The sequence below is a fragment of the Melanostigma gelatinosum genome (genome assembly GCF_949748355.1).
Source record: "Melanostigma gelatinosum genome assembly, chromosome: 22".
NCBI lineage: Eukaryota > Metazoa > Chordata > Actinopteri > Perciformes > Zoarcidae > Melanostigma > Melanostigma gelatinosum.
In genome coordinates, this window is record NC_136655.1 from 11,250,477 (window position 1) to 11,273,688 (window position 23,212).

At 44.7% G+C, this 23,212-nt stretch overlaps 2 protein-coding genes across 7 annotated transcripts in view; both read left to right on the top strand.

Moving 5' to 3' along the window:
- celsr1a (cadherin EGF LAG seven-pass G-type receptor 1a) overlaps positions 1–7,627 on the top strand; it is a gene marked incomplete at its 5' end in the record, with an annotated part of 74,935 nt that extends 67,308 nt beyond the window's left edge. For 4 of the 6 annotated variants that reach the window (XM_079294562.1, XM_079294558.1, XM_079294560.1 and 1 more), the window contains 9 exons: positions 625–737; positions 933–1,012; positions 1,116–1,368; positions 1,520–1,656; positions 4,172–4,272; positions 4,360–4,503; positions 4,773–5,042; positions 5,130–5,505; positions 5,989–7,627. In XM_079294562.1, the coding sequence (XP_079150688.1) occupies positions 625–737; positions 933–1,012; positions 1,116–1,368; positions 1,520–1,656; positions 4,172–4,272; positions 4,360–4,503; positions 4,773–5,042; positions 5,130–5,505; positions 5,989–6,016 (1,502 nt within the window). In that variant the 3' untranslated portion in view covers positions 6,017–7,627. Of the gene's footprint in view, positions 1–624; positions 738–932; positions 1,013–1,115; positions 1,369–1,519; positions 1,657–4,171; positions 4,273–4,359; positions 4,504–4,772; positions 5,043–5,129; positions 5,506–5,955 lie in introns of all 6 variants that reach the window. The other 2 variants (XM_079294557.1, XM_079294559.1) reach the window with 2 other exon arrangements.
- A 5,940-nt stretch (positions 7,628–13,567) lies between these two features.
- Positions 13,568–23,212, top strand: part of gramd4a (GRAM domain containing 4a) — a 33,103-nt gene continuing 23,458 nt past the window's right edge. Inside the window, exons 1-2 of the mRNA XM_079294185.1 lie at positions 13,568–13,797; positions 18,775–18,988. Coding sequence (XP_079150311.1) covers positions 13,769–13,797; positions 18,775–18,988 — 243 coding nt within the window. The 5' untranslated portion in view covers positions 13,568–13,768. The remainder of the gene's footprint in view (positions 13,798–18,774; positions 18,989–23,212) is intronic.

Genomic DNA, 23,212 nt, shown 5'->3' on the forward strand with positions numbered 1-23,212 from the left:
GGATTGAACACAGAGGAGGAAAGAGAAACACAGAATGAGAGACGGCCGCGTTGTTTCGATTTCCACAATGTGTCAAATGAAGACAAAAACAGGAGCATCATTTCATGTATGAAAAAAAAAAGCATCAAATTGTGGAAAATACTCTCGACATGCCGCAAACCCCAAAATAATTAGTTGATTTCTTTGTTTTTATGGCCCTTCTTTTATCGTCTCTTGACGTATGATATCTCCAATTAGTACCACTTCAAGCCTGTCACTTACTGCATACAGTGTTTGACTTCACGGCCCTTTGATGTCTGATATGATTGCAGTAGTATATTAAATGCTTGGCGATGTGTCGACATGTTTTGGCAGTATTTGGAATGCCAGCAAAGCTTACTTGGAATTTGGATTGAGACATAGTGTGAGAGACGTATAGAGTTACTGAGCGATACTCGCACTAAATGACGAACACATAAGGAATAAAAATGACAGCCATGAGTGACTAAGACGGTAGAAGGAAAAACTGAAACACAAAACTAAATTGGTGTCTGCTTGCACTGTGGCACTCCCTCCAAAGGAGAAGGGAATAAAAGAAACAAGGCATAGGAATAGTTTTAACGCTGGTGTTTTGTGTGTTTCCAGGTTTGGCAGTCGGTCTTGACCCTCAGGGTTATGGGAACCCAGAGTTCTGCTGGCTTTCTGTCCACGACACACTCATCTGGAGCTTCGCAGGACCCATCTTTGTAGTCGTCCTGGTATGTCAACTTGAATGTATTCGGACCGTTAAGTGTTGTAGATTAATGCTTTTACATCGTCATAAATCATCTAAATGATGTGGAATATGAAAATAAAATACCTCGAAAAGTCCTGTTGAAGGCCAATTATAAAAGAGAGAATTAAGTGTTTTGTTCACAACGCCTCTTCCTTCCCTCGTCTTCTTCGCTCGAAAGGTCAACATCGTGATCTTTCTCCTGGCTGCGAAGGCTTCATGTGGTCGCAGGCAGAAGGCTATGGAGAAGTCCGGAGCGATGTAAGTCACGTTAATAAATCCAATATGATAAAAGTGAATGAGCAGCATAGCTTTTTGTCACTGGAGGGGAAGCTGATCCATGTGTTTTTTTCCCCCTCCTCAGTCCTGCACTTCGAATGGCCTTCCTCCTGCTGCTACTCATCAGCGCTACCTGGATGCTCGGCCTGCTGGCGGTCAACAGCGACGTGATGACCTTCCACTACCTGTTCGCTGGCTTCAGCTGCCTGCAGGGAGTCTTCATCTTCTTCTTCCACGTGATCTTCAACAAGGAGGTGAGGAAGAACCTCAAGAACATCTTCACAGGAAAGAAGAGCGTACCAGACGAATCCAGCACCACGAGGGCCTCGTTGCTCACAGTGAGTGAACAGATACACTAATATGGCCTCGCATCTCGTTTCTAGTAACTTATATTTGTTGTTTTTTTGGAATTGTCAGTCAAAACAAAGTCATATATATATTTTTTTCTTCTGCCCCCCCCCCCCTTCCTCTCAACCGTCCATCCGTCAGCGCTCTCTCAACTGCAACAACACGTACGCAGAAGACGGCCAGCTGTACCGCTCGGGCATCGGCGAGTCCACCGTCTCCCTTGACAGCACGCTCAGGTCAGCCAAGAGCCGCAGCAGCTACCTGGCATACACACTGAGGTACAGCACGCTCACTGACTGCATGGCTGCCTCTGCTACACTGCTGCACGAGTGTGTCCGTTTGTCCTCTTGTTGTCTTCCTTTGTTCTCCTCCCTGCATGTCTGCTGATGCATCAAAAGTCTCACACATACTAACTCATCCCCAGCCCCTAATCTTCTTTTTCTTATAAATAGACTCACACACACACACACACACACACACACACCCTGCCCTTATTCGCTGCTTTATCCAAAGCGAGGATAAGTTAAATTGCAAGAGTTTCTCTACGTTTTGACGGTATTTCTTTCCTTTCTTTCGCACATGCATGCTGCCACAGAATGGCACCTGCATTGTACAGTGACTCCGCTTGCATGAAAGATCATGCTGAGCTTTGCCGGTGCACGGCGCACGGCTTTGTCGCAAAAAACCCAACACGCACATACAGCAGAAGGCATATCTGCTCTCATTAATATGCGCAGGAATGTAAACGAACACAGCAGCTTCTGTAAATCCCAAAATGTGTGCAAGAATGGTTAAATGAGAACAAACTTAAAGAAAAGAGTACAGAGAAACATTGTGAATATGTTTTCACAATTGAATGTGTGATATGGCTTGATTGCATTGGAACAGACATATTCAGAAAAATACACTCCAAACATAAAGTAAACATTGAAACCTTCATGAAGGTAGGATTCATTGCAGGGCTGTTGTATTAGTCCAAGCAAGGTACACCGACGCAAAACAAGCTCATGCAGGTTCAGCTGGGTGTTCCTTTTCAATAACTTTATCACTTTTAGGGAAATAATAATCATTAATGGTAATATTGATGAATATAATTAATATAAATAATGTTTGCACAGTTTATGCATACACAGTAGGCCCACAGCAGACTCGAGTCTGACTGCACTCTACGTTCTTTGTTCTGCTTTTTAGAGAAATGTAGTAAATGGTGTGAGAGCGTTTATAGCCAAAAACTACAGTAGTTAGAGATGTTGTCTCTCAGCTATAGTGTTTCCTACCGAGCTTTATCAGCTCTATTAAATGAAGTAGATATTTGAGAATTTTTTAAAGTATGTATAAGTCAACATGATTTTCTTACTATGACTATACACTCAACATTATATCCAGCCACCACAGGGCTGTTGTATTAAACAGCATTAGTATTAGCTCGGTAGCTAGCTAGGTACAGCTAGCTGAAAGTAATGCAGTTTTAGCTAATGTGGTTTTAGCTAGGGGAACCTTATTAACTTGCAACTCAGCATATTTACTCTTGCAGTGTCAAAGAAATGTTTTCTTTTTTACTTTTTCTTTAACTTATTACAGTTCAGGACGGTAGATGCACCGTAATCATTCATGTGTGGTACATATAGCATTGTGTCCACTGCTCCATGCTAGCTCTTCACCATTAGCAATATCTCAGATCTTATAAAATGTAAACATATTGTAGTTGTACAATACAGCAAAATTGTATATGTTCTGTAGTTAAGTCTGGCAGTGATGCAATTTTTAACAATTGGCAACAGCTTTTACGGAAATATTTGTTATAAGTGACAGCCAAGAATATATTAAGTTGAGGTGACATGCCTTTTATTGCTTTCTTGATTCAACATTCTGCGTTTTGAAGAATTAGTTTGGAGCAATTCAGCTTTGTGTGTTCCTGATTAATCTCTAAAAAGGGTGAGATTTTGTGTAGCTTTTTCCAGGGTGTATCATCTCAGGCTCATCTCGCCTGCGCGTCTTGTACCGCCGTGTGTTTGCGCGTATCACAGACATGTTTTCATGGCGGTGGAGCGGTGTTACATATACCCGGTGTTCTAAAAGGGTTTTACAGAATGAAGGTGAGGTGTGACTGTACGCCTCGGCTCGTAAAGCTGTCATCTGGGTAACGCGAGCTGGCGCGAGGGGTCAATGAGAGCGATAACGCCAGAAGGGGGAAGTGGGATGGCGTGCTGCCTGTGCGAGAGGCAAGGGGGGAAAGGGGGGGAGGACAGAGAGAGAAGATAGGGAAATAAACTTGGTCAGAGTCTCCAGCAGCGCTTTTGCCCTTCAGCTAACATCTCAACCCAAATTTGGGTAAACAGCTTCAGGTGGAGAGCAGAGGAGGTTATTGAAGGTTTAGCAATAAGCAAGTCTTCAATTACCCTCCGATTAATCTTCTGTGGTAGATGTTTTTTTATTTTTTTTTTATTTTTGTTGATTATAAAGCTGCCAGTCTGACTTTAACCTGATATGCAAGAACACCTAAATCACAATTTAAGATGTGTTTTAGTCTCTGTTGAAGCCATTAACAGAGGCAAATGTTTTGTAATGAGAGATGTCTGGTGTTTCAACTGTTGAACATTAGTGTCAAACCGCGAGTTTGGGCTTGAGTTAACTTCCAGCGATGCTGTGCTCCCCCCCCCTCTCTCTCTCTCTCTGTCTCTCTCTCTCTCCTCTTGATCTCCACCGCTTCTTTTCCACTCACATTTCTCTCTCTCTCTCTTACTTCCTACTCCTCCCATCCTTCCCTTCCTGCGTCTGTCTTTATCTGCGTAGGGAGGAGTCTGGTCAGAAGCCCAGCGTCTCCTCAGGAACAGCGAAAGGACACACAGATCTGGATGGACCTCTCTTCCACAGGAACGGCACCAAGGGAGATGGTGGGTTTTTCATACATCGCTGTTGCCCGTATAGAAAAATGAATACCTCAAAGTTAATCTTCGTACCTTCCTCCTTGTCCCCGTCAGACTCTGACTCAGACAGTGAGCTGTCAGTGGACGAACACAGCTCCTCCTACGCCTCCTCCCACTCCTCGGACAGCGAGGACGACGACATCAATGTCAAGCCCAAGTGGAACAACGAGAGGCAGCCCGTTCACAGCACCCCTAAAGGTATACGGGTGGTCCTATTGAGCCTAAACCCGAGGTTTAATCAGTGGAAGCATGTAGCTGAGTACATTTGCTCACTTAAGTACACATTTAAGGCACTTACATCCTACTTCACGCAGGAAAATCCAGTAAACTACATTTATTTGACAGCTATAATTACTTTTCAGATTCATTTGATGTGCATAATATGTGATGCACTGTTAAAGTTTAAACTAGCAAAGAGTATATAACATTCCTGCTGCTTTCAATGTGTCTCCTTTCCCCTCCACTAGTGGATTCAGCATCCAATCACGTGAAGCCTTACTGGCCAGCAGAGGCCACCACAGCCAGTGACAGCGAGGAGCCCGGCGGGGCGGAGCGGCTGAGGGTGGAGACCAAGGTGAACGTGGAGCTCCATGCGGAAAATAAGCTCAACCACGTCGGCGAAAGAGAGAGGGAGGCTCTCCCGGAGAGGGACAAACAAACGCCTGGCAACGCCAGAGACGCATCTCCGTCTGGCCAGCCCCACGGCAACAGCAACCACCACCCGGAGCAGAGGAAAGGTGAGAGAGGAGGATCCTGTTGAATGAAATTGGGTGAAATTGATTGATGGGATTTACGTTGGAATAACTTCTCTGTGTCCGTCCCAGGCATCTTAAAGAACAAGATTAGCTACCCCCCTCCGCTGACCGACAAGAACATGAAGAACCGTCTGAGGGAGAAGCTGAGCGACTACAACACCCCCACCATCACCTCCCCAACCCCCAACAACAACAACACCTCCTCCCCGCCTCCCCCCTCCGTCAACATCATGACGCCCTCGTCCCGGCCGCCCTCGCTGGCCTCCAACGACGGAGGTCGCCCGGGAAACCACGAAAGCAGCTCCCTCGTCAAGCCGCCCGTCGCCCCGCGGCCGCAGGTTCCCGCGGGGGCCCCGCCCCCGGGCATCTACCGGGAGACCAACGGGGGCGTGGCCATGCACTTGAAGTCGGGGACGGTCAACGGAGGCAACGAGTCTGACTCAGAGTAAGTGGTTGGCATGTGGCAATGACCTTTTTTTTCTTTTTGCATCGTTCTTTGTGCTCATGAAAACAAATGAATGAATGCTGCCATTGTCATTTAGTCAACGGATGCATAATGCATGCATCATAATAGTGAAAGGAGTAGTAAGACACTTTGGGAAATACGCGTAGCTATCTTGCCGAGAGTTAGACGAGACGATTGAAACAACTCTTAGACGAGGAAGTGGTGTCGATCTTCTCGAGTTAACTCTCTGCAACAAAGCCAATAATGGTATTTCTTTGAACTGTAGCATGAATATGATATGACCATCCTGCTGAGATGCTGCATGATGACTTCCTGCATCTCTGCATTCATTTCTTTATTTTTCACATTGCACGTTCTTCCTTTCTTTCTCCTTGCACCCCCCCCTCTGCATCCCTCTACTTTCCCTCCCTCCGTCCCTTCCGTTAACAGTGGCAGTAACGAGACTTCGATCTGACCTATTAGGAAAACTCAGACCAGCCTGCCCTTGTGAGAGGAGGAGCGAAGAACCTGCCCGGGGGGGGGGGGGAGGAGAAAGGAGGAGAGCCGGGAGGACTGGGATTAAAGAATAGAACATTGAAGGCCAATTGCTGCAGATCGGGTGAAAGGAGGGAAAAGGCGTTCTGTCCGGTCTGTCCATCCGTCCCTCCGCTCATGGTCCCTCTCACTTGAGGAGCAGTATTAATTGCAGACTTTGAGACTGCCAGAGACAAGAAAAACAAGCAGAGACAATGAGAAGATGTGAGAAATAATTAAAAAAAAGGGAATGCTGGACTGTGTCAAGATGGAGCCACGTGTGCCAAAACCACTGTAGGAAACGGGGACTGAGTCAGAAGATGAAGAAGCCCCCGAAAATGGTGTTCCTCCATGTGGTTAAGTCGCCCTCTCAATGGGTAAAGTCAGGAAAGCTGGGAAAGGCAGATGAACAAGCACTGCGCATGAACCCAGACTCGGATACATGGCCGGTATATTTGTACTCCGAAAGGCTTTCAAGGACTTCCAGTCCCTTAAAGCGTCAGACATAACACCACCTGTTCTATTGGACACATCAGACTCTGATACCGGACGGCGCAATCACACACACCAAGTGCTCTTTTGTCTGTTCTTTTTTTTTTTTACTCAAAGAAAGGCTTCCCCAGCCTCTCAATGCAGTGCATTTAGAGTGTACTTAACATGTAGATATTGTTTAAGGTGAAGAAGAAATGATCTATTTTGTATGTCAGCTGTAGCGAGGACAAGTTTCTAAACTGAAAAAAAAAAATCATCTGCCTGTGTTGAGTCGGGTGAAAGCTTTCCGATTGTGAAAATCACTTAATATGCTGGTTTCTTCGACTGAGAACAATCCTGAATTGAGGCCTTACACAAACAAACACATACTGTGTCGGCCTGTAGTGGGCTCTCCAGAGATCTACAGTATATTCTGCTATACGTACAGACACACACACACACACGTATAATGGCTGCAAGACTGTTATGTTTGTGTGTGAGAGTGAACGGTGAGCATAAATGAACAATAGTTATGTGGAATGGAGAGGGATTCCCCCCTCCGGTTGAAAACTCCGGTTTTTCAGTTCGAGCACTATGAACCCGAAGCCTTCTTTTCCAGTGTCCATCCCGCCTGTTTGTCCAATACGACACACTCCTGGTTACAAAAGTCATGAACTACAGTAAAATGTGCACGTTGGGGTTGGAGTCCGTTTCACTTTGAACTCACTTTTAGTCCGAAAATAGGTGAAAGAAAAGACATTTGTTGTCATTTAGTGGCATACAAATACATGTTGAGAATGAGTCGAAGCCTTATGATCAGATACATGTCTTCAAAGTGTAAATGAAGCCAACTCTAAGCATTTCACAGCGGACATAAAGTGCTGTTTAGCACTCGCTAAATGCCTTCGGACCACTCGTACAACCCCAGTGTTTGTCTTGCCCTCCTGTAATCAATGCTGTTGATAAATGTCCTGTATGTGTTTTTGTTGTTTTTTTTAAATCGATCCCAGACACTGGAAATGTTTTGTAACATAATGTATATTTATTTTTTATGGTTTCGAGACACTGGAAAGAAAAGATGATTGCGACTGTAAAATTAAAGTCATGATGAATTTTTTATCCGTCTTGCGCAGCCTGTTACATGCCCGATGCCCGGAAGGAAGCCTGGCTCGCCGAAACACGTCTACCCGAGGAAAAGTAGGTGACACAACTCTTTTAGAGCCAGCGAGTGACGAGTCACGGAGACTGTTACTCACTTATTATTTCACAGTTCTACTGCGGAGCAGGTGAGCACACGTGGGAAAAGAGAGGTCTTGGGTCCTCACTGGAAACTGGTGGCAACCTGCTGTGATGATGCCGTATCACAATACTGAATGCTGGATATCGCATTTTTTTTGGCAAATATTTAGACAGGACATTTTACTGGTCAGATGCATGAAATGCACAAATTTCAAACCAAATACACAAATTGGACTACATCTTCACACCAGTTGGAAAAAGGTGTCAGCATGAAATTCTTTGGTGCCGTATGTTTTACATGATAAAGTAGTCCTGTTTTCATCAGAATAAGAATAGTACTGTGGGTGAGAGAAGAGGATGGAGGGACAGAGGTTTGGAATGATTCCAGCAGAGATGACGGATTTCAAACAGAGGTGCACCGTGAAGTGCTGTGCATGCTGTACGGAGATGCTGTCCATACAAGGTAATGTGTGGGGAGAGAAGTCTTACTGTCTCGATGTGTCCTGTGCCCAGTGATCAGAGCCCCGCCGACTACCAGTGAACGCTTTACCGAGGGGGTGTGAGAGGAAGTAGGGTTAAAGAGTGCTCTTCTGGGGAGTTGAACCTTAAACATAAGAAGTGTGTGTGTGTGTGTGTGTGTCAAAGAGGTCTGAGTGGCTGTTAATCCTCAGAACAATGGTGGCAGCTGTTCTTAATGAATCCCCTTTGATGCAAACCTTTGCTGGGCCCACATATTTGCACACAGCCTATGGAAGCATCACATTCAACACGCACATACTTTTTTTTTTACACATTTTTCAGTTGAGCAAAATACTTCTTTCAGGCAAAGTTATTTGTAAAAGGACTCAAAAAGCAACATCCGACCTCTTTTCCACATAATGATGCAAATCATATGTTTCATTTGTTTAGAAGTCATTCACATGAGAGGTATCCAACCTCATAGCAGTTGTTGACATGCTGGGAAGTACACTACTTATTCCCTTTCTTAGCTATTGTAGCTTAGCATAAAGACTTGAAACAGGGAAACGGCTAGCCGCCTATACGCAGCCATGCACTTTAATGTTTGTCTGTACGCCACATGGACCTTATTAGTGGAGCTGCACTTAGCATTAGTGGATCAAAGAGCTGGGGAGAGGTAAAAGGCTGCTGAGGTCGGACAGGACCACGAATGCACCTTCTGCTTTAACTGTGAGGGAACTTATGTCACCACAGGCCGTAAAATCACCCTCTTCTCTTCATGTCATAGTGTAGTTGATATATGTGCTCATGTCATTGATGTAAAGGTTTTGGTCTTGGCCCGGAAAGGACAACTGCACCAAGTCCATCACACAAAACAAGCACACATAAGTACATCCTGCTGGCCCTGTATGCCAAGTATATGATGGTGAGCATGCGGAGTGAAAGGTTAGATGGGAAGATCAGGTTTCACAAGCCTATTGGGCGGTTAGTTGTCAAGGCGACTCGAAGCCAGTCCTCTCCTCAGATGACACGAGGTACAAATATGAAATAAGTCGTCCAAACAGAGGCAGCATGTCCAAAATGTGACCGGTGGTGGGGTTAGTCACACAGTTTGCAGTAGCTATACGCTCTTGTCTGCGTTCCATATCTTCTCCATTACATGACATCAACCTCCAGTGATAAGTCTAAAGTCAAAACAGGTATCATTTTGTCAGGTGGTCTGTGTCTCACTTTGGGAACAACAGCTTCGACTTGAAACTTGAGGAGGAATAGTAAATGGTCTCAAAGGTCTGTCGCAGTGACGCGCTGCCTTCCTCTTTATCTCTGCTTCCATCACAGCCAGGCAAACTAAATAATTCAGACTCAGCTGGCATCCTGAAGAAAACCACAGCGCCGAGCCAACAGGCAGGAGGGAAGAGGGATGCCCGATCCAATTGTGCCATCTGCTGGTGACGAATGTAAAGTCACACGTCGGTCTACCGCAGAGTGTGTGCGAGGGTGTTTTCTGGTATCTCTGTATTTGTGAGCACAGTTACTGAGATGATTAGAGGGTGAGTGGAATCTCTTAAAGTGGGACTCTGTAACCTTTAAAAAGAAGGAAGACCACAATGTTGCTTTTTATAAGGAAGAAGTCAAGTTCTTAAGCAATCGAATATATTGCATTAAATATCACTAAATCAGCACGAAACAAAGTATGATGAAAGTATTATTATTTATCAAGAGTTTAAAGGTCAGAAAACCAATCGGCTCCATCGGGAGAGTGTGTATAGTTTGATCAGATTAGATTTACATTGGCCTGGCTAAATTAGCAACCCTCCACACACATGTTGATGCAGATGTTGCTCAACACAATGTGTGACATCACAGATGTCTCCCATGTGAAGAGATCGAAGTTTTGACAGAACATTTTGTGCTCAGGTTGGATACCCATTGCTCATATGAAGAAGCTTATTGAGGACTTTAAAATGGATTGTTTGTGTTAAAGGCTGGTTTAGGGTTCAAAATGAAGGTTAATTGGAAAAAACATGCACAAAATCCTGCTTTTTGGGAAAAGAAAATGTTTTTTAATTTGCTCACTGTCTCTGTCTTTATGGGTTGGTACAGACCAGCGGCCACACTCTGATCAGGGATGATGAGGCAGGTATTTTGTAAATGTATCAAAAAATAGTTACTCCCTCAAACTTTATAAGAGTGATCTGTTGTCATCAAAACACACATGTATAAAAGTATGCACCACAATGTGTTTTCTATGACTACAATTAGACATTGGCAGTGTCAAATCATCGAATATGCTCAATGGAAAGTCCTCAGATAGCATGTTAGTGTTCAATCAACCATTTTATCCAAATGTGTTTTGCATCAGCAGCCTCGTCATCCATCCTCCCCTTCCTCCCAACTGTTCTGCAATTGACTCTGGATGCTCTGCCAGTTGCATCAAGCTCGCTCGTGGTTGTGCGCCCCTCTAGAAAATACTGATTTGGGATGAAGAGGTTTATTACAGGGCTTTCTAAATGAGAGCAGAGGGAGGATTTGGTCAATCTCAGCAGCGGTTTGCTAGAAGACATCTGAAGAGGATCACAAACCAGAAATCCATTGTGTGTCTCTGTGTGTGTGTCAAGCATGACTAAGGGGAAATACAATCTAAAAGCATTAGTCCCCTTGTTAGCTGCACAATCTCTGATCACTACGCAAACCCTGAGTGGTATCCCATTCAAGCGTATAGTATTCACAGATCCAATGGCACAGCATCTGCTGCTGCAATAACCTGCAAGAGATACAAAAGCCTGTTCGCAAAAAGTGTCTCATTTGCATACCTTACATCCTTTCAGCTCTGTTTTTGGTCTCCTGAGAAAATATCTGGCTCTTTAGCTGCTGCCCCACCGTGTTCACAAGCTAAACGCGAATTCCGTCTGGCTGAAGTGAGCTGAAAGATGCAACAAAGGTCTGCAGAGCTACGAGGAACTGTTCACTACAAGCAAACCCTTTTACCATGAAAGCAATCATGAGGTCCGTTGAGAATATGAAATATTGATCATAGCTGCTCGAGCAACCTTCAGTTTACAGAATCCAACGTTGCCTGACTTGATTTCAGGGTCCTGCATGCTGGCTCACCCGCTCTCCCTGGAAGACATGAATAGAACAGAGCCGTCTTCAGCGTGACTAGCGACACCTGTGCTGTTCCTATACTATGCTAAGTCAAAAGGCCTGTGACAAAGGCCTACATGGTGAAGTACAGTGAAGTGGTGCTCAGCAGTCCTTCAGATAGCTGTGTGGCAACAACAGGATTGCCTGTATTCCTGCTGGAGTCAGATCCTTCACGGTTTCCTTGCTGCTTTTCATATCATCTGATCAGCAATGCAAAGTCCTGTGCTGTTTCTAAATTTCTCGAAAGGACTTTAAACATGTCCTTTCTGTTCTCTGAAGGCCTTTGCCTCCCCTCCCACACCCCCCTTCCCGTGACCGCTGAACGGGATAAGCAGTTACAGATAATGGATGGATGGATGTTCTCTAATAAAGGTCTCACGATCATGGACATGGAAAGTTCCCTCTGTCAGTGCCTCATTTGGCTAAACAAATGTGAAGACAAACGTGCACTCTCTCTTGATTTGGTCTTCCGTAGCCGCTGAAGCCACACACACATGGACATCTCGTCAACAGAGGCTGCACCTGGGACGGTAGGACACAGCTTTGACTTTTCATGACTGTTTTAAATGCAGCAAGAAACCTAACACTGGAAAGTCTGATCCTCTTTTCGTGCTCACATGTTGAATGCTGGTGTCGGCTGCTCGCTGACAGTGTGTTTGCGGTGAGGAAGAGGAGGCGGCAGCGCTGCAGCCGTAGGACAACCAGGGCAAAGGTCGGCCAGTGAGGACTACACTGATCCTCACTGGCCTCATTGGTAGTCTGACCGCAGACGTAGAAAGTACTTGTGATTACTTCCCGGTAATCTATGGCCTCATCTCAGGGGGGGGGGGGGTCAGGAGTCAGTCGACTCCCGTTTCTTCTTCTCTCGCTTTCTACCCATTTTGCTCTTTGGCCCCCCAAACACCTCTTGTTCTTTTGTCCATTTGACCCCAAATGTACTCGCACTGTACGTGTAACGACAGGAGGGTTGTCAGAGGTTACCCCGAGGCGGCGTCATCTCTCGGAAACTCGATTTCTGATTTCGAGGGACAACTGGGACGTCAGCGAAGACTCCCGGATGCCGTTTACCTGCCAACGACAAGAAGAAGCTCACAGACGGACAAAGCAAACATGCAAAGGTCAGCGCTTCAAAAACGGTCATGTTTTATTTGTTTCAGAATTGTCTCCTTAGGATTTGTGGAATAATGTATTTGCAGGAATAATGCTGCTCAAACTCAAGAGTCCATTCCTCTATTCAGCATGCTTGAACTCATTTTAGACATTGACCTTAAGCACAGAGAAACTAACCTTTAAACTTATTATACTTGTACTTATATATGTTATTTATGGTTAGGTTAGGGTTATGTCATAGGTTAAGAGGTCATAGTAATGACAGATGATTCTTCTCGTCTTGTGAAACCGAAATAATCTGGTACAAACATAAAAAACTGCTTTTCAAACTTAACAGGCCCTCGAGAGCAATGAAGTCACTCCCTCAGTATCTTTTCTGGGAATTTTTGGGAGTTAAGCAACATTAGGCCATTTGATTCCTGGAAGAGTGGAGGATGCTTTGAAACTGTAAAACGACCTTGCCAAATCATAAGTGAAAAATATAACAACTTTATTTTCCTGGTGTGCAATGTCTTTTTAATTCCCTTGGAGGTTTCCTGGAAATAACTATTTAGTTTGGTCGGGAAAAGAAACGCGGTCCAGAGTTTTCTTACACTGCTCATTGAACTAGAACAGCAGAAAATCTATCTTTGAATAATCCTAATAATTGAGTGTTGTTTTTAAAATGTGAAGTGACACTAATGGGGCATTTTCACATACGCATTCAAACATTTCCATTGGCTATATATAAAACAATATAACACAAAAACCCAATGCACCACAGTCAGAAGGAAGTGTACATTTAGATAGTTTTTTTGGCTTCTGGGGTTTCTTGACAGTAATGCTAAATGACATTGTAAAGAAGCCATTGTTTACCCACGTGTTTCATAATTCATCACTCCGTGAAAGTGGCAGCTATGGGGCGGTGGTGAGACGGTGCTTGTGTCTCTGAAAGCATCAAGCGGCCCCTTTAAGAGCAGCTCCGTGTTCACTGACGAAATGTCCTCGGCCTGCGAAGTCAACAAGAGACGAAGGCAAAGCTAGTATCTGCATGCTCCGGGGTTGACGGTACTGGTCAGAGCAGCTATCTGCAGACAGGAGGGCGGGGGGGGCGACGCAACTGGTATTTTTTATTTGTTCCTGTCAGTCTAACCGCTCGACGCACGGCAGGAGACGATATTCAGTCGGTGGACAGAAAACGAGCGGATATTGCTGTGATGGATGGACCAAGTGAGCAGATGTGGCTCGTGAGACTGGCGCTAATTTAGACGTCCTGAGCAGCAGGTGTACTGAAGGATAAAGCAGACTCACGGCAATCTCAGTGTTCATGAAACTTTGCTACGATTTACGTGCTGGGTAAGAAGACTCATTTTCTATCTCTCTCTCTCGCTCTCTCTCTATATATCTATATATATAGATATATATATAGATATAGATATAAATAATATAATGGCCTTGAAATGGCTATTATTAGAACACAAATGAGGGATAATGTTTTATCTCCGCCGCCTGTCTCACCGGCTGTCGGGGGTCAGCCAAAATGCGGATTATATGGCTCCCGTGTTGTGAATGTTATGGATATGAGAAAATGTCCGACCGTGTGAGGCTTTATTTGACAGAGTTAACTCGAGGCCTAAGCTAACTTTAAACTCCAGCGTTTTAATTCAGTCGCTGGCTCAATTGTTAAAAAAATAAAATACAATGGACACGTTTGAATTCAACAGTTTGGCCTCGCTAACGTGTGTGAACGTCAAAGTCCAGGAAGGAAATGTACTTCGCCTTCAAACGCCCCGAATAACCCCATCACTGAAGAATGATACAGCCCAGCTACTTGCACTTTGCACTTTACATAATGCACCTGCACACACAGTTATTCGACAAGTGCTGGTGTGGTGTGTTCACTGGCAGTAGGAAGCTCCGACACCTGAAGTACTGTCCTAAAGGGTGCTGCCAAACCCAACATTATTTCACTGTTTATGTGTCAGTGGTTAGAGCATTGGATTCCTGCCCTGAATTGATCCCTCCCCACTGTCCATCTGATTTGAGAGAGGGGTCAGATTGACATGTTGTTAAGGAAGTGTTGATTGTTTATTTATATCCTTGTTTATATAACAGCATTGTGACGTAATAGCAGTTGAGTTGGAAGGCAGGGTTAGAGGGTAACGACAACGTATTCTCTTTGCCAAGTCTGATCTGAAACACTCCAATAGTGTAATAGCTAATATCAGTGCTCCTGACTTGCACAAACTAACGATTCAAAATCTGCAATGACGGAACAACGGGGTTGCATTAGTGGGCTAGATAACAGTTTGTGCGTTCCTGTTGTTCTTGTCTCCAAATATGAGAGAACAAGAAGAGCAGAATGTGTGTAATAATTAGAGTTGATAATATCTGCGCTCTCCTCCCTTGCTCTTGCTCCATCCTCCTCCAGGGTTGACATCAAGTAAATATGAGGCTTTGTGGGAAACACTTTTGATACAATAGTTGCCTGTAGGCCGATTTAGATACTTTGTTTCATTCCAGACGGTTACTACCGGTATTCAGCATGGCAGTAGCCTGGTGTTGCCTTTCTCTTTACTGTGACTGTAGTAAACTGAGCTGAACTGAAGTTGAATCTACTCCTTGGAACATTCTGGTTAATGCTGGCAAATGAAACAGGCTGTATCTAAAGGTCATGTTCATCCCTCTCTCTGTGTCACAGTGTCTTATGAAACTAGAAGTTGACATTAGCTCTACAGGTGAGCCTCTCTGTCACACTGAGGCTTGTTTCTACACAGACTAAAAGTCGACAGGATGACATTAGATGGTTTCATGTGGCGCGTCAGAGTTGCAGCACCTGTAAAAGGAAATGAGGTTCGCTGTGGCATTTCCAGCTGACCGGCCATTATTGTCAAACCTTATTATTTGAAAAAACGAAACCCCAACAGCCTAATGTCCCAGGAAATATTTTAAAAAAAGTGTCCCACTTGTGCAAGAGCCTGTACTGTACTCAACGGTATGTGGTGGGTTTGAGTGTTTCCACTGCCCCCCCCCCCCTCCCTCTCCCGCCCTTTCATGCACGGTTGACAGGCAACAGTCATACAGGACGTAACTGTAGAAAGAGCGTCTCATGTGACTATACTGTCCTCTTATAGATAGCCAGGGGTGATCGTAAGGCCGTGCACCTGGGTAGTTATTGAAGTAAGATGAGCGTTCAGCGGAGCACATTAAGGTTTATGAGCCCACCGTTCCGTGTGCATTATGAGCCAAACTAATTGATCCTCGGGTGAAAGTAGCCGTGCCCTGACACTAATACATAGCGCTCATAAAAAATACATTGTTAACGGTTACCAACGAGGATGTATATCTGACAACGCTACAGGCCGTACTTTGCGATCTTGTCTTGTGATTAGCGTAGCGTGGTGAATACATTCGGGCTGCTCAGCTGGAATGAGAATTACTTTACAGTACCGTACATGATGCTGTGAGCAAAATGAATCAACAGCTCTTTCTGAGCACAATGTTGAAAGTATCAGCTTCTATAATGTGACGATTGTCTTGTTTTTAGACGTCACCGTGGGCTCTGGGAACTTGTGATGAAGCTATTTGCTGATATTGACCGAAGGATCAATTCATTAATGAAGAAAGTAATTGCTTGATGAATCAATGACAAAATGAATCATATGCAGCTCTACTGTGATCATACATTCAGAAGTTCTTAATCCGTTTATAAAATATATCTCAAATATTATTAAACCGACAATGGACGTTTGAAATGCACGTTTCTTGAATTCCAGTTTTGTAAAAACTAGGGATGACAGTCCCAAATCAAAATACGGCCAATTTACAGAGTTATGAAACGCAACATAAAAGTGGCAAATCATCACATTTCACTGTTCATCAAAGTAGTTGCTGATTGAACTTTGATTGGATCAATTCATCATCTCAGCTCCAGCAGAAAGAACGGTTGCGGTGGATTCCTTTCTGTGCCAAAATGTAGGGCAACTGCCTGATGTCCACGACTGACTGTGATTGGCTATCGCAATCGCAGTCAATAGTGACCAAGAGTAACCTCGAGCTACTACGGGTCATTAGCCGAAGATTACGCAGACAGACGGAAGCACACATGCACACTCAGGAACAGTATGTAGGCTTGCACAGCAAACGCACACCGGGCTTGTCTGAACTAATGTATACAGTAATAAACGAACACTAAGACGATGTTGTGGTTTAAACTGCCTCTGGACGAGAGAGAGATCCGTATGAACGGAAATAAATAAAGAAAAGGTACCCTGAAGAACGGAAGTGAAAGGCGACATGGGAACAAGTAATGTGCGGTTGAATGAGAGCTCGGTTTATTAATATTATGAATATTACGGCTGTGTTCAATGCATATTAGCACTTACTTACAGACTGAAGGGAGTGGGTTTTGTTGATTTGCATTTCCAATTGAGCTACGACTCTGGCTTGATTTTTCTGTTCGCTAACTAACTGTTGGTAGTGTGAGCTGACCGGTGGCTCGCTGAGCCGTAGCACAGAGCAGGCCGCTCCGGGTGGGCGCTGTGGGAACAGATTTCATCGTGTCAGGTGTCTGGACGAGTGCGTGGAAGTGTTTATCGAGCCCCCACTCACCCTGTTTCCACTCACCCTTCAGGGAGGAAAGGCCAACCCACCAATCACCTCTGCAATTTCCACTTACGTGTATGTGGGCGGGTTGTCTGTATGAGTAAATAAGGTATTTGCGCCTTTCCCCCCCACGTCTCAGTACCTACACAGATAATGATATAAAGAGTAACAGTTACTGGCAGTGCTATTTTGTGCTTATTTATTAGGTAATCGAGGTCCTCCCACCTGGCAAAACATGTGTTTCAGCTCATACAATTATTATCTGTGTCTGCATTTGTCGACATTCTGCTCGTCAGTCATCGGTGAGATTTCTCGCTTTCTCAGATCGGCACTGAGCTCTTAGGACTTTCCCATTGTGAGGTCTGTGGCTTTGTCTAATGTGTGCAGTCAAACAAGCCCTGCAGGCACAGAAACGTTGCCACCTGTAGATGTAGTCACCTGTAGGAAGTCAAGAGAGGGAATAAGAGCATTGGAAAACCACGATGTCCGAGTGAGGATTGATCTAATAAGGGATTTGGGACGTATCGGTTCACCAATCTGCACACGCACACAAAAAAAAAAAAAAAACATTCCGACAGCTTATCAGTCAGATGACCATCTATGTAGTGCGACAGCTACGAGAAGAGCCACTCTTTGATCCCTTCCCAAATGACAAATCGCGGCAGTCAAAAATCTTTGAGTTCATCGTTCATCTTGAGATTCCGTGGCTTCGGGCTCAGCTGCCAGGAAAGGGATGACGGATTGTTGTGACCGTTTGTTGACGTGCCGCATTCGGTCATGTTGACTCCAGGAGGATCAATGACTTATGCTTATCAAGATCTCGAGCTGACTTGTTCCGTGCGCGGTTCGTATTGGCTGCTGATGAGCATTAATGAGGTCATAAATCCTGTCTGTGTTTTGGGATTAATGTTATGTATAATGTTAACTGCATTATCAAGCTACTGCTTCTGAATGCAGAGGAAGCGCTGCAGTAGCTCGACTCCTGTGGCTCCGTAAGACGACGCAAACGCCCCCCCCCCCCCCCACACACAGTTCCATCCGACATCGTTGCACCTCGGCCCTCGATACCGAAACACAGGCATTAAAGCCTTTCACAGCCGCTGTGACTGCTCCCACTACGGAAATGAAATCAATAAATTAGGTCAGCAGATCCGCTGCTGTCAACTGTTTGCCAGAGGAGTGACAGGATGTGGTTGTCATGGGTCTAACGGCGTTACTGGTTCCATCTTCCTGTGTGGGCTAAAGGGCAGAGGAAAAAAAACACAATCACTGACGAGGTTAGCGCTTAATAGCTTTAAAAGTTAGAGGTTACCTTGGAACATTTGCTGCACAGGGGATTGCGAACAGGGCATTTAAAATCGACTGTAGATGTTCAGATTGCCGTGGATAGGTAGTAGACGGCTTTGAGATGCATTTAATACCAAACACCAAGAAGAGATGGCACCCAATCAGAGTGTAAAAGTCAGTTTGTTTTGTTGAAGTTCATGGTCCTCTGAGGATGAATTGTAATGACGAGCAAATGTTTGCATGCTAACAATTAAAACTAAGATGATGAACATGGTAAACATTACATCTTTCTTTATTGCTTCACCTATTATAAAGAGATATAAACACGCATAGCCACTATAACATATTAACCACCGGTTCCAATGTGGTCAGAACAAGGGAAACATTTTGCATCACAACAAAGTGTACCAACAACAGCGCCTGTGTTTTGTGTCCCCGCAGGGTTGCCGTCCGCCATGTTAAGGTAAAGCCCAGGTGCGCGGTGTTGACCATGCTAAAGCGCCTGGACAAGATCCGCTTCCGAGGCCCCAGGACGAGAGACGACTTCCCGGATCTGAACGAGTCGCCGCCCGCCTCCGACAACGAATGTAGCGACGACATGCAGCTGAAGCCCAGAGCCGCCTCGCGAGACCTGGAGGAGAGCCTGCGAGACCCTGTGAGTGCTCGCCGTGCAGCAACATGTGTGTGTACGCTGGACTTTTGACTCATCACGGACACGTGTGCAGTTGATCACGTGTCATGGGGGGAAGCAGAAGTCATTTCTTCTTCTTTATTTTTCTTGTTCAACGTTTTTCCATTCATTTTCATGAGCTTTACATTTTTCCCCTTTTCTCTATCTTGCTCTAGCAGAACATTGAAAAATAAAAACAGAGGGGAGAGAGATATGCAGCTGCTGATTCTGATGTGGTTTTAGAATCCTTCGTTGTCTTAAAACATGTTTTGGGCTAAAAAGAAACGAGACCATGTTGTTGATTTTAATCCCACTTGTATTCGGTTCCTCTGAAGAGAAAGGGAGAATGATGGAGGGAGGGGTTGTCATGATAAAGTCCAGTGGGAGATGTGGACTAGAGATGGCAATCAACGGCAGACGAGCAGAACTGGTGAAACGCAGCGGTGCGATGAACAGATATGGGATCGCAGCGTGGGAATGAAAAAATGGAAGGAGATGAAAGATTAAAGCGGGAAAAGTGATAAAAGAGGCTGCAGGACAGGATTTGAGCTGTCAGAAGATTGGACTCCAAGATGTCTAGTGGGGAGGAGATGGACCGCATGAAGAGGACATGGTGAGAAAGGACAAACTCACCGGCCTCGGACACAAAAATAAACCGATGATGTTTTCTGATATTTCTTCCGTTCATATTTCATGAAACCTGCAGCTCTCTCATAGTTGTTGGTCACTGAAACCGCAGTTTGTTGTTATTATCGTTCCCCGTTAAAAGCACCGGATTAGTCACTTGATTGTATCATTTCCTGAATGAAGGCCCCGGGGACTCTCTCTTTGTTCCGCCTCTAATAGAAAGTGACATGTCTGTTGCGTGGGTTTCTTTTCACTATTTCTGAGGGTTTTCCTGCAACCCACTGAAAGCTGAAAGGTTATTGATGCTAAATGATACTTTGAGACAAAAGCCATCATTAGACCATGACATCGGTCGTGGAGCAATATATAAATAGTAATTTATCGTGTGGGTTTTTGGGCCCTTTTAGCGCACTCTGTGTATTTGCATGTATGCACCTGTGCCTTAATGTGTCTGCTGATGGTGGCATGTCTGTGCTGTTTACTGGTGTTTTGTCTGCGCGAGCACCAGCCCACTGGGACGGCATCGCCCACATCATGGCTCTGATGAGTCACACTCCGTAGCCCCAAAATAGACCGAGCTAGCTCTCATCCCTGCTGGGACCCACACACACACACCGCACACACGCATGAGGCATGCTGTTGCATCCAATAATCTAAAAGCTGCCGCTGCTCGGTGGAACTCTCATCTCCCCTGCAGAGCTTTATAGGTCCCTGCTGGCACGTTGGCGCCCACGTAGACGCCCTCTCCAGGACCAGACCACGCCTGCTGACCGTCCTCGAAACCTCCCCTTCATTACATAACATGTTAAAAGGAAGTGTGCCCTTGGGCTGCATGCACTGAGACTTGATGACAAACCGCTGTCGTAGCCGCTGTCGTCCATACTAAATTGGCAGAATGTCACTGGGCAGATGGTGTTCAGTCACCGCACAGACAAACTCACTGGCCTCTCCTTACGTCTCCTGCAGGATCAGGTGGCTTCCTCACTGCATGTGTCGTGCTTTGTGTCATCTTATTCATTACATCTATAGTACATTTTGAAATCAGGCAGGTAAGATGATGTAGGTCAAGATAAAGGAATAATCAAATCACATTTGAGAGATGGCCAACCCTACATATAAGCCTAAACAAATATCATTTTAGATATTATGAGATGCATTTAGAGTCTCTTAAAGTCTCAAAAAACTATATGTATTTAAAATTATGATTCAGAAACGGCTCTTCAATCTGCCGCTCCATGCAGGAGTCGGTACTCTCCGTAGATGGTCATGAATGCTCCCGCCTGTAATCACATCCTCAGGATTTAAAATCGAGTCTCTTATCTCTCGCAGTTTCATAGCGAAGGCCAAAGATCAACTCTATAATGCCAGAAAGAATCCGCCGTTCTGAATAGTAATCTCACCATTGCATTGTAAGTCAAACCGCAAGTAGTTTCCTCTGGTTTTGGCTTCCATCCACCACAGAATACATGAGGTGAGGGATTCTTTTCTTGCCAACAGGCTGTATGAGGAGCTGTGGATTACTCCCTCGTAGCTGCTGCTGCAAAGAGACTGCTGCCTCTATCACCGTGCTAGTCCTGTGTTCTGTTCAGCCGTTTCATTTTTATTTAAAGTGACAATATTCGAGTGCGCGAATGTTGCAGAATTGCTCTCCCGGTCCTCTGTCGGCAACAAACCTTCAGACGGTTTGTGTACGTTCACCTATTCCAAAAGTCAGATACTCAATAGGGCTGATGGGAAATCCGGTTGGGGGGGGCAGTGAAAGTGAAAGTAGATCAGGCAGTTCAGATAATGTCTTCCAAGTAGAGTGTAACCACAGTATCCTTTACCTTGTCAGCGTACAAGTACTGGTACGCCGTTGTGTAAGAAGCCCAGATATCCTTGTTGATTGTTAATTATTGGACATTTAAAAACCACCACCAACTATCTGCCGAACACGGAGGAGTCTCCTGTGATGTGTGTGTGTGTGTGTGTGTGTGTTTATGAGCAGAACAAGGCCCTGAAATACCACCTTCTGTATTCTTCCTTCCTACTGTGAGACACGCTGAGCCTCATGAGAAAGTCGCAGGCTTAAAAAGCACACGCCTTCTCAAAACATAGCAGGAAGAGGTTTTTTAAAAAGTGTGTCAGATCCCTGGAGCTGTTCTCTTGGCTGAACCAGACTCTTTTTTTGTGTGTGTCAGTCCTGTACTAAGGCAAGCATATAGCCCATGGACAGAATGTCTCACTTCACTCTCTCCACACAGAGAGGCCGGGTTCATGGAGCGCATCGGAAAGAAGCAGAAATGAGAAAGCGATAAAAGCTGTAGAATAGAACTATAGCAGGAAAGTGCTGACCTGAAGAAGAGAGGTGCAGATCTGGAAACTGCCTTGTTTAGTTAAGCTACAACTCTCATCGGGGGTAATGCTGATGATTTGAAGTCTGGACCTGACACAGCACATCCCAAACTTATCCGGTCGGAGACGGTAAAGTGTAAGTCATGGAGACATAAAGAAATCTGAGAGATTCCTGACTGATGGGTTGATGGAATTCCACCACCAGGTTCAGGTTAAAGATAGTCTGGGCTCTTAAATCCATCAGTGTTGGGTTGGGCAGTATTGAACTCTCCTACTGACTGATTGCTTTAAGACAAATAATGCTGGCGAAAACTATTGTCCAAGAACAGCCTGAAGAGATGCACATGGATAAAGTTCAAATTATGGACCTGAGATGCATATGTTGCATCTTTCCTGCTGCAGTTGGGGCTTCATGGGTTATTACTAGGGCTGTGACAAATAGTTCAACTTCATTCGTATTATTACAGATTGTGTGCAATAGTCCACTGACTTCCACAAGCGAGCGACGCTGTGTCCTCGTCTCTCTGATTATCTCAGTCCAAAAGTCAAAATTGATTGAAAAAAAGAGATAGATTTCATCATATCTCATTTGTTTTTATGTTTCAAAATATTCTCCTTCATTTCATTTCTTGGGACGTTTAGCCTTTCAAAAATTGCATTTTCACTGCAGTCAAAAGCTGTTTACACACCCGCATGCACCTGTTTACAATGTGGTAGAGAGGAAGCGAGAGAGACTGGATTTAGCGCAGCATTCATAACAGACGTTGCATAATTGAATATTGTGGCCATGTGAGGACCATTATCCTGGCCGACCAATTTTCTGTTGACGATAATCTTGTTAGATTGTCATATCCTCGAGTATCTGGATGTCTCCGGAAGTGTTGGAATAGTTTGGGTTTGTTTTAAAGTTTTTCAATGAATTCGCGAATGTAAAAAGCAAGGATGAGCACAATCCGGTGAAACATTTCAGAAAATATATATATTTTCGTACTTTTTCATACACATTGCTGAAAGTGTTCATGTGGAATAGAATTAATCAGCCCATAATCGTCCAGGGTGACGTCGGGGCTTGACCTACTTTTAATAACAGGAAGTACTGATTGAGAGTTGACGACCGCTTTAAACGACATGAAGGTGTGCTTGTGCTTTTAACCAGATTTGCATTTTGAAAACAAAACAACAAAGCTGACAAAATTCAAACCAAAGCGCATTGCATCTGAGCGCTCGTAGCGCTCTCCCACCATCCGC